Here is an 11,570-nt window from a genome sequence, read left to right as displayed (position 1 = left end):
TGCTTGAGTAAAACACAGTGCTGGAAGAACTCAGCGGGTCAGGCAGCATCTGGGGAGGGAATGGACAGGCGCCATTTTGCATCGGGACCCCCTTCTTCAGGCTGATGGAGTAGGGGTGAGAAAGCTGGGAAAGAGTGGGGGAGAGTCAAAGCCTGGCGAGTGATGGGTGGATACAGGTGAGGGGGGGGGGCGTTGGCAGATGGGTGGAGTAAGTGGCAAAGGCTGGAAGTGAAAAGGAGACAAAAGTGTGTCAGATAAGGAGAGAAGAGGAGTGAAATGTAAAGCCGGAGGGTGGGATGTAGGTGGAAGGGAACGGGTGGGTGAAGAGGGTGGGATAATGGGTGAAATATGTGCACACTAGATTTGGAGGGTGGGGCGGCACGGTGGGGTGGCGCGGCGGTAGAGTTGCTGCCTTACAGCGAATGCAGCGTCGGAGACCCGGGTTCCATCCCGACTACGGGCGCCGTCTGTACGGAGTTTGTACGTTTCCCCCCGTGGCCTGCGTGGGTTTTCTCCGAGATCTTCGGTTTCCTCCCACACTCCAAAGACGTACAGGTTTGTAGATTAATTGGCTTGGTAAATGTAAAAATTGTCCCTAGTGGGTATAGGATAGTGTTAATGTGTGGGGATCACTGGTCGGCGTGGACCTGGTGGGCTGAAAGGGCCTGTTTCCTCGCTTGGTATGGGAAGGGGAAGGGTTAAAATGGTTAGCTACCGGGAGATCCAGCAGGCCTTGGTGAAAGTGTTCGGTGAAACGGACGCCGAGTCCACGCTTGGTCTCACCGATGAACAGGAGGCCGCATCTGGATCACTGAATGCAGTAGATGAGGCTAGAGGAGGTGTACGTGAACCTCTGCCTCACCTGGAAGGCCAGTTGGAATCCGTGGATGGAGAAAAATGGCGCCTGTCCTTTCCCTCCACAGATGCTGCCTGACCCGCTGAGTGAGGTTATCCACTCTGGCGGCAAAAACAAGCAGGCAGATTATTATCTCAATGGTGTCAGATTAGGAAAAAGGGAAGTGCAACGAGACCTGGGTGTCCTTGTACACCAGTCACTGAAAGTAAACATGCAGGTACAGCAGGCAGTGAAGAAAGCTATTGGCATGTGAGACCACATCTGGAATATTGTGCACAGTTTTGGTCTCCTAATTTGAGGAAGGACATCCTTGCTATTGAGGCAGTGCAGCGTAGGTTCACAAGGTTAATTCCCAGGATGGCGGGACTGTCATATGAGATAGATTGGAAAGACAGGGCTTGTATTTACTGGAGTTTAGAAGAATGAGAGGGGATCTTATAGAGACGTATCAAATTCTAAAAGGACTGGACAAGCTAGATGCAGGAAAAATGTTCCCAATGTTGGGGGAGTCCAGAACCAGGGGCTACATAGTCTAAGCATAAAGGGGAGGCCATTTAAAACAGAGGTGAGAAAAAACTTTTTCACCCAGAGAGTTGTGAATTTGTGGAATTCTCTGCCACAGAGGGCAGTGGAGGCCAATTCACTGGATGAATTTAAAAGAGAGTTAGAGTGGATAGAAAATAGGTGCAGGAGGAGGCCATTCATTTTGAGGAAATGAATCTGGAGGTGTGCATTTTCACACTTCTGTACCTTTTGCCTGTTGGGAGAGGGGAGAAGAGGGAGTGACCAGGGTGAGACTGGTCCTTGATGATGCTGCTGGCCTTGCCGAGGCAGCGTGAGGTGTAAATGGAGTCAGTGGAAGGGAGGTTGGTTTGTATGATGGTCTGGGCTGCGTCCACAATTCGCTGCAATTCCTTGTGGTCTTGGATGGAGATGTTCCCAAACCAAGCTGTGATGCATCCTGATAAAATGCCTTCGATGGTGCATCTGTAGAAGTTGGTGCGAGTTGTAGGGGACATGTCGAACTTCCTAAACCTTCTAAGGAAGTAGAGGCGTTGGTGTGCTTTCAATAGACAATAGGTGCAGGAGAAGACCATTCGGCCCTTCGAGCCTGCACCACCATTCAATGTGATCATGGCTGATCATTCACAATCAGTACCCCGTTCCTGCCATCACCCCATACCCCCTGACTCTGCTATCTTTAAGAGCTCTATCTAGCTCTCTCTTGAAAGCATCCAGAGAATTGGCCTCCACTGCCTTCTGAGGCAGAGAATTCCACAGATTTACAACTCTTTGACTGAAAAAGGTTTTTCCTCATCTCCGTTCTAAATGGCCTACCCCTTATTCTTAAACTGTGGCTCCTGGTTCTGGACTACCCCAACATCGGGAACATGTTTCCTGCCTCTAAAGTGTCCAACCCCTTAATAATCTTCTATGTTCGAATAAGATCCCCTCTCATCCTTCTAAATTCCAGTGTATACAAGCCTAGCCGCTTGTCTTGGTCGTTGCTTCATTATGGGTGGTCCAGGAGAAGTTGGTGATATTGACTCCTGGGAATTTAAAGTTTTCAACCATCTCTACTTTGGTGCCGTCAATGCAAACTGGGGTATGTGTACCGCTTCACATCCTGAAGCCCATCACTGTCTCCTTGGTGTTGCTGACATTGAGAGAAAGCTTGTTGTCTCGGCACCAGGTTCTCAATTTCCCTCCTGTACTCCATCTCATCATTATTTGATATCCGGCCAACAATAGTGGGATAATAGAACTAATGTGATGGTCGGCGTGGGCCAGTTTCCATGCTGTGTCGTTAAACAAAATCCCCTTCCAAAGAAATTCTGAGCATCTTCTTCCTTGATAAATGCCAATATGAAGTCCTATTCATTCTATCCTTCTCTATACATAGATCACCTGTGTCAACACCTGCGCTCGGTCCGCGTTAACCAATCTGATCTCCCGGTGGCTGAGCACTTCAACTCCCCCTCCCATTCCCAGTCTGACCTTTCTGTCATGGGCCTCCTCCAGTGCCATAGTGAGGCCCACCGGAAATTGGAGGAACAGCACCTTATATTTCATATAGTGGTATGAACATCGACTTCTCCAACTTTAGATAGTTCCTCTGTCCCTCTCTTCCCCTCCCCTTCCCAGATCTCCCACTGTCTTCCTGTCTCCACCTATATCCTTCCTTTGTCCCGCCCCCCTGACATCAGTCTGAAGAAGGGTCTCGACCCGAAACGTCGCCCATTCCTTCTCTCCTGAGATGCTGCCTGACCTGCTGAGTTACTCCAGTATTTTGTGAATAAATACCTGTATATAGATCATCGATCTCCCTATTGTTAACTCCCCTTCCCATTCCCATACTGACCTGGGCCTCCCCCATTGCCAGAGTGAGGTCACACACAAATTGGAGGAACAGCACCTCATATTTTGCTTGAGCAGCTGACAACCCATCGGCATGAACAGTGAATTATAGAAACATAGAAATTAGGTGGAGGAGGCCATTTTGCCCTTCGAGCCAGCACCGCCATCCATCGTCATCATGGCTGATCATCCACAATCAGTAACCCGTGCCTGCCTTCTCCCCATATCCCTTGATTCCACTAGCCTCTAGAGCTCTATCTAACTCTCTTTTAAATTCATCCAGTGAATTGGCCTCCACTGCCTTCTGTGGCAGAGAATTCCACAAATTCACAACTCATTGTGTGAAAAAGTTTCTTCTCACCTCAGTTTTAAATGGCCTCCCCTTTATTCTTAGACTGTGGCCCCTGGTTCTGGACTCCCCCAACATTGGGAACATTCTCCAATTTTCCCTCTCCCTTTACTCTTCCACTCTCCCTTTACTCTTCCACCTCCCTAGTTTTTTTTTTACCAGTTCCACCGTTCCCCACATTGTATCCCTCTTGAAATCACACCTTCTCCAGCAAACAATGGACCTACCAGGGCACCTCCCCACCCGGGGTCATTTGTTGCCGGCCCTGATCGTTCAGTCTTTTCTCGTCAACAGACAATAGGTGCAGGAGGAGGCCATTCGCCCCTTCGAGCCAGCACCGCCATTCGATGTGCTCATGGCTGATCATTCACAATCAGTAACCCGTTCTCTGCCACAGAGGGCAGTGGAGGCCAATTCACTGGATGAATTTAAAAGAGAGTTAGATAGAGCTCTAGGGGCTAGTGGAATCATGGGATATGGGGAGAAGGCAGGCACGGGTTACTGATTGTGGACGATCAGCCATGATCACAATAAATGGCGGTGCTGGCTCGAAGGGCCGAATGGCCTCCTCCTGCACCTGGTTTCTATCCACTCTATCCAGTCCTTTTACTCTATTCATTATCAGATACACGTATTCCTCCTCCTCCTCCTCCCCTTCTCTTCTCCTCCTCACCCCCACCCCAACCTCTCCCCCTCCAACACCCTCCACAGTATAATCACCCCTCCCCTGGTGTAAACTCCACCATCCCCCCCTCCACTCCTTCCCCATCCACACTGTCACCTTCCTCCCCTCTCTCCCTCCTCGGCCCCTCTCTCCCTCCTCGCCCCCTCTCTCCCTTCTCCCCCCCCTCCGATCTAAGTCCTCCTCTCCTCCCGCTCGGGGCCGCGCGCCGGCGGCGGTTGAATTTTAAACACCTCTACCGCGCCCGCGCGCTGCCGCCCGGTCACCCCGGCAACGTCCCCCTCCCCCCCTGGCATCCGTCACCCCGGCAACGGGCCCGCTCCACCCGGTCACCCTGGCAACGGGCCCGCTCCCACCAGGTCACCCCGGCAACGGCCCCCCCCCCCCCCGGCAACCGTCACCCCGGTAACGGGCCCGCTCCACCCAGTCACCCCGGCAACGGGCCCCTCCCCCCGGCAACCGTCACCTCGGCAACTGGCCCGCTCCACCCCGGCCATGCAGAGCCCCGAAGATAGGCCCCGGACCCCGTCACCGCCCGGCGCCGCCGCCCGCTACTTCTGCACGGCCAGCCGCGGCCTGGAGCGCTTCCTGGCCCGGGAGGTGCGCGCCAAGCTGCCCGCCTGCCAGGTGAGAGGCCGGGCCGGGCCGCGCTCACCATCCATCACTAGGCCGCGTGTCCCCGCTGCGGGCCGCGGGGCCGCGCCTGGATCCATTCACACATGAAGGAGACCGTTCGACCCATCGCATCGGCGCCTGTAACCGCGCCCCGTCTCGTCCCAACGCTCACCAGCGACAGAATCAGACCATTCGGCCCATCGAGTCCACCCCGCCATTCAATCACGTGGCTGATCTACCCCCCCCCCCTCCCGCACCCCACTCTCCTGCCCTCCCCCCACAACCCCGACACCCGGGTGGCCAACTGTCCCGTATTAGCCGGGATTATCCCGTATTTTGGGCCAAATTGGTTTGTCCCGTACGGGACCGCCCTTGTCCCGTATTAGGCCCGGACACTGTAGGCCGGAACACTATAGGCCCGGAGGTTGTAGGCCCGGACAGTGTAGCCCGGACGCTGTAGGCCTGAAACGTCACCCATTCCTTCTCTCCAGAAATGCTGCCTGACCCGCTGAGTTTCTCCAGCATTGTGTGTCTATCTGTTAAATAGCCACGGGGGCATTCACAGCCTGCCCCATTTCCAAGCTTAACATAGAAACATAGCAAATAGGTGCAGGAGGAGGACATTCGGCCCTTCGAGCCAGCACCGCCATTCAATATGATCATGGCTGAAGAAACATAGAACATAGAAAATAGGTGCAGGAGGAGGACATTCGGCCCTTCGAGCCTGCACCGCCATTCAATACGATCATGGCTGATCATCCAGCTCAGTAACCTGTACCTGCCTTCTCTCCATACCCCCTGATCCCTTTAGCCACAAGGGCCATATCTAACTCCCTCTTAAATATAGCCAATGAACTGGCTTCAACTACCTTCTGTGGCAGAGAATTCCACAAATTCACCACTCTGTGTGAAAAAAAACGTTCTCATATCGGTCCTAAAAGACTTCCCCCTTATCCTTAAACTGTGACCCCTTGTTCTGGACTTCCCCAACTTCGGGAACAATCTTCCTGCATCTAGCCTGTCCAACCCCTTAAGAATTTTGTAAGTTTCTATAAGATTCCCCCTCAATCCTCTAAATTCCAGCGAGTACAAGCCGAGTCTATCCAGTCTTTCTTCATATGAAAGTCCTGCCATCCTAGGAATCAATCTGGTGAACCTTCTCTGTTCTCCCTCTAAGGCTAGAATGTCTTTCCTCAGATTAGGAGACCAAAACTACGCAATACTACAGGTGTGGTCTCACAAATGCCCTGTACAACTGCAGCAGAACCTCCCTGCTCCTATACTCAAATCCCCTCGTTATGAATGCCAACATACCATTTGCCATCTTCACTGCCTGCTGCACCTGCATGCCTACTTTCAATGACTGGTGTACCACGACACCCAGGTCTCGTTGCATCTCCCCTTCTCCTAATTGGCCACCATTCAGATAATAGTCTGCTTTCCTGTTCTTGCCTAACCTCACATTTATCCACATTATACTGCATCTGCCATGCCTTTGCCCACTCACCTAACCTATCCAAGTCACGTTGCAGCCTCCTAGCATCCTCCTCACAGCTAACACTGCCCCCCCAGCTTCGTGTCATCCGCAAACTTGGAGATGTTGTATTCAATTCCCTCGTCCAAATCATTAATATATATTGTAAATAGCTGGGGTCCCAGCACTGAACCTTGCGGTACCCCACTAGTCACTGCCTGCCATTCTGAAAAGGACCCGTTTATTCCTACTCTTTGCTTCCTGTCTGCCAGCCAGTTCTCTATCCACATCAATACTGAACCCACAATACCGTGCGCTTTAAGTTTGCATACTAATCTCTTATGTGGGACCTTGTCGAAAGCCTTCTGGATGTCCAGATATAACATATCCACTGGTTCTCCCTTATCCACTCTACTAGTTACCAACACGTCACCCATTCAGTGTTGAGGTGGATAGAAAATTGGTTGGCGGACAGGAAGCAAAGAGTAGGAATAAACGGGTCCTTTTCGGAATGGCATGCAGTGACTAGTGGGGTACCGCAAGGCTCAGTGCTGGGACCCCAGTTATTTACAGTGTATATTAATGATTTGGATGAGGGAATTGAATGCAACATCTCTAAGTTTGCGGATGACACGAAGCTGGGTGGCAGTGTTAGCTGCGAGGAGGATGCTAGGAGGCTGCAGAGTGACTTGGATAGATTAGGCGAGTGGGCAAATGCATGGCAGATGCAATATAATGTGGATAAATGTGAGGTTATCCACTTTGGCGGCAAGAACAGGAAAGCAGAGTATTACCTGAATGGTGACCGATTGGGAGAAGGGGAGATGCAACGTGACCTGAGTGTCATGGTGCACCAGTCATTGAAAGCAAGCATGCAGGTGCAGCAGGCAGTGAAGAAAGCAAATGGTATGTTGGCATTCATAGCAAGAGGATTTGAGTTTAGGAGCAGGGAGGTTCTGCTGCAGTTGTACAGGGCCTTGGTGAGACCGCACCTGGAGTATTGTGTGCAGTTTTGGTCTCCTAACCTGAGGAAAGACGTTCTTGCCTTAGAGGGAGTACAGAGAAGGTTCACCAGATTGATCCCTGGGATGGCGGGACTTACATATGAGGAAAGACTGGATAGACTGGGCTTGTACTCGCTGGAATTTAGAAGACTGAGGGGGGATCTTATAGAAACATATAAAATTCTTAAGGGGTTGGAGAGGCTAGATGCGGGAAGATTGTTCCCGATGTTGGGGGAGTCCAGAACCAGGGGTCACAGCTTAAGGATAAGGGGGAAGTCTTTTAGGACCGAGATGAGAAAACATTTCTTCACACAGAGAGTGGTGAGTCTGTGGAATTCTCTGCCACAGAAGGTAGTTGAGGCCAGTTCATTGGCTATATTTAAGAGGGAGTTAGATGTGGCCCTTTTTGCTAAAGGGATCAGGGGGTATGGAGAGAAGGCAGGTACAGGCTACTGAGCTGAATGATCAGCCATGATCATATTGAATGGCGGTGCAGGCTCGAAGGGCCGAATGGCCTACTCCTGCACCTATTTTCTATGTTTCTATGTTTCTCTCCAGAGATGCTGCCTGTCCTGCTGAGTTATTCCAGCATTTTGTGATGGCTGATCATCCACAATCAGTAACCCGTGCCTGCCTTCTCTTGTATGTGTATGTGACAAATAAACTTGACTTGACTTGACTACCACTAGCCCCTAGAGCTCTATCTAACTCTCTCTTAAATTCATCCAGTGATTTGGCTTCCACCGCCTTCTGGCAGAGAATTCCACAAATTCACAATTCTCTGGGTGAAAAAATTCCTTCTCACCTCAGTTTTAAATGGTCTCCCCTTTATTCTAGGACTGTGGCCCCTGGTTCTGGACTCCCCCACCATTGGGAACATTTTTCCTGCATCTAGCTTGTCCAGTCCTTTTATAATTTTTTTTTGTCTCGATAAGATCCCCTCTCATCCTTCTAAACTCCAGCGAATACAAGCCTAGTCGTTTCAATCTTTCCTCATATGACAGTCCCGCCATCCCAGGGATCAATTTCGTGAACCTACACTGCTCGGCCTCAATTACAAGGACGTCCTTCCTCAAATTAGGAGACCAAAACTGTTATGAGCATTCATGGGTGGATGGCACCTGAAGGCAGTGGAGGCCAATTCTCTGAATGCATTCAAGAGAGAGCTAGATAGAGCTCTTAAGGATAGCGGAATCAGGGGGTATGGGGAGAAGGCAGGAACGGGGTACTGATTGTGGATGATCAGCCATGATCACATTGAATGGCGGTGCTGGCTCGAAGGGCCGAATGGCCTCCTCCTGCACCTATTGTCTATTGTCTATATTTCACAGAGATTTGTTGTTTTGAGAGAGGAAAAACACGACAGGAATAAGGGCCATAGGTGAAGGCAAAATAATTGCTGATCTTTGTCTGTCTTCCCTTGTGCTTGTAGGTGGAGCAGATATCAGGCAAGGTGTTCTTCACGGCTGAAGCAGATTTAAAACAGCTCAAGAGTCTGAAATGTGCCGAGCGACTGTTTTTGCTGGTGGAAAAGCTGCCCCCATTCCAGGTGCCAAGACATAAAGGTGCTAGCGATATCTTTATGACTTTCATTATTATGTCTGATATTATCATTGATTTTCTGGCTGCTGGGTATGTTTGTCCAGCCTTTTCCAAATTAATTTTCTTTGCTTCAATATATCAAATAGATGCTGGCTGATTATCCAGGTACAACAAACCCATAAAGAAGGCTAAATAGAAACAAGGAACTGCTGGTTTACAAAAAAAAAGACACAAAGTGCTGGAGTCATAAGTTCATAAGTTCAGCAGGTCATAGGTTCCAGGAGCAGAATTAGACTATTCGGCCCGACAAGTCTACTCTGTCATTCAATCATGGCTGATCTCTCTTACCCTAACAACTCCATTCTCCTGCCTTCTCCCCTTTACCCCTGACACCCGTACCAATCAAGAATCTGTCTGTCTCTGCCTTAAAAATATCCACTGACTTGACTTCCACAGTCTTCTATGGCAATGAGTTCCACTGATTCACCACCCTCTGACTAAAGGAATTCCTTCTTATCCCCTTTCCAAAGGTAAGTCTTTTTATTCTGAGGCTGTGGCCACTGGTTCTCGGATCCCCCACTGGTGGAAACATCTGCTCCACATCCACTCTATCAGGCCTTTCACTATTCTGTAAGTTTCAATGAGAATCTTCCTCATTCTTCCAAACTCATACTTCTAATACTCCGATCTGAATTTTATATTGCCAGTGTGGTATATGGAATCCAAATCTTTCTTTGACATCAATTCTTTTCCTTGACGTTTCTTTAACGAGTGCCATACAGAAAATATCCTTGTGTGGCTGCAAACATATTGGTCTTGTATCCACCTATCACTTGCCAGGCTTTGTGTTATCCACACCTCTTTTTTCCAGCTTTCTCTGCCCCCGCCCCCCCCACTCTGAAAAAGAATCCCGACACAATGCGTCGCCTGTCCATTCCCTCCACAGATGCTGCCTTGCTCGGCTGAGTTCCTCCAGCACTTTGTGTTTTGCTCCAGATTCCAGCACCTGTAAAGGGTAGAGAATCAAATGGGAACTGTTTCTGGGAGAGATGGGACTTTGGCAGCTCCAGGCCCGATGTTCTTGGCGAGGTTTTGTATGTGCCATCGAGGAGGTTTGAACTGAAGAGGAATGGGAACCCATGCAGGGGTCCACAGGAGGTAGGGGTACCAACTTTCGAACTCCAAAATAAGGGACAAAATGTGACGTCACCGCCCGCGCCCCACGTGACCTCACCCAGCCAGCGGCCACGTGCTCCTGCTGCACCGATGGAGGCCGCCAGGGTCGGGAGGCGGGTTGCTACGCAACCTCCGTTCGTTGAACACACTCGGCCCCTCTCCCCGAACACACTCCGTTAGCCTACACTGTCCTCGGGCCTACGGCGGCATCCGGGCCTACAGTGTCCCCCGGGCCTAATACGGGACAAACCAATTTAGCCCAATATATGGGATGTCCCGGCTCATACGGGACAGTTGGCAACCCTAACAGGAGGAGAAGCAAAAGGCAGGAAGGGGATAAGCAAAAGTGGCAGAAAAATTGAGGGCTTTGAGTATTTGCAATAAGGTAGATGAATGAATGGCACATGGGCATGAGTGTGTGTGATATAACTGGGCGCTACAGAGACGGTGGCTGTAGTGATACCAAGGATGGGAACTGAAATCTGGGGTTATTCAATGCTTGGCAAGAACAGCCAAGAAGGAAAAGGAGTTGGGAGAGTATTGAAATTTACAAAGGAGATGAATGGAACAGTGATGGGATTATTTATATCTGTGATAATGTGGCATCTGTATGGGTGGACCTAGGAAATGCCAAAGGAAGGATTTCATAAGTCGCAGCATTTCACAATGGAAAGTGAATTTTGATAAGATGGTGGAAGTAAAGGTAAAGTCTGCTTTGTAAAGGAGCTACTGGGTCAGGGTTCTGCAGACAAATGCAGTCTAGATATCAACAAGCATTTTTTACTTTGTAGATGAACTGTATTTGCAGTCGAGAGGCAAGAAGAGTTATGGGGCTCAAATTCCAAATGTGCAGAGAATCAATAAGTTGCTATAATAGGAACATGATCAGATTGGACTCCAGGAAGGATGAATTCTTTATTTCAATGTAAATTATTGGAATTTTAAAAATATAATCCAGTCTGCATTATCATATCATATCATATCATATCATATATATACAGCCGGAAACAGGCCTTTTCGGCCCACCAAGTCCGTGCCGCCCAGCGATCCCCGTACATTAACACTATCCTACACCCACTAGGGACAATTTTTACATTTACCCAGCCAATTAACCTACATTGCCATTAATATTTTGGCAAATTGGTCACTGGATTGTCGGGAAAAAAACTGCAGATGCTGGTTTAAATTGAAGGTAGACACAAAATGCTGGAGTAACTCAGCGGGTCAGGCAGCATCTCGGGAGAGAAGGAATGGGTGATGTTTCGGGTCGAGACCCATCTTCAGACTGATGTCAGTGGAGGGGGCGGGACAGAGAATAGGATGTAGTCGGAGACAGGAAGACTAGTGGGAGAACTGGGAAGGGGGAGGGGATAGAGAGGGGAAGCAGGGATTATCTGAAGTGAGAGAAATCAATGTTGAAACCGCTGGGGTGTAAGCTGCCCAAGTGAAATATGGGATTACAGTTGATCCATTCACTGGACTGGAATAAACCAAATATTAACATAAAATAGTAA

The 11,570-nt window shown here is 49.7% G+C and overlaps 1 protein-coding gene across 2 annotated transcripts in view; it reads left to right on the top strand.

The window, feature by feature from the left end:
- The first annotated feature begins 4,665 nt into the window (after positions 1–4,665).
- The window catches only part of thumpd2 (THUMP domain containing 2), a 44,626-nt gene continuing 37,721 nt past the window's right edge, over positions 4,666–11,570 (top strand). For both annotated transcript variants that reach the window (XM_078400268.1, XM_078400267.1), the window contains exons 1-2: positions 4,666–4,872; positions 8,771–8,903. In XM_078400268.1, the coding sequence (XP_078256394.1) occupies positions 4,741–4,872; positions 8,771–8,903 (265 nt within the window). In that variant the 5' untranslated portion in view covers positions 4,666–4,740. The remainder of the gene's footprint in view (positions 4,873–8,770; positions 8,904–11,570) is intronic.

The sequence above is a fragment of the Rhinoraja longicauda genome, chromosome 5, assembly GCF_053455715.1.
Source record: "Rhinoraja longicauda isolate Sanriku21f chromosome 5, sRhiLon1.1, whole genome shotgun sequence".
Lineage (NCBI taxonomy): Eukaryota > Metazoa > Chordata > Chondrichthyes > Rajiformes > Arhynchobatidae > Rhinoraja > Rhinoraja longicauda.
The sequence above is the reverse complement of the archived record's forward strand: the minus strand, read 5'-3'. Positions and strand labels throughout refer to the sequence as shown.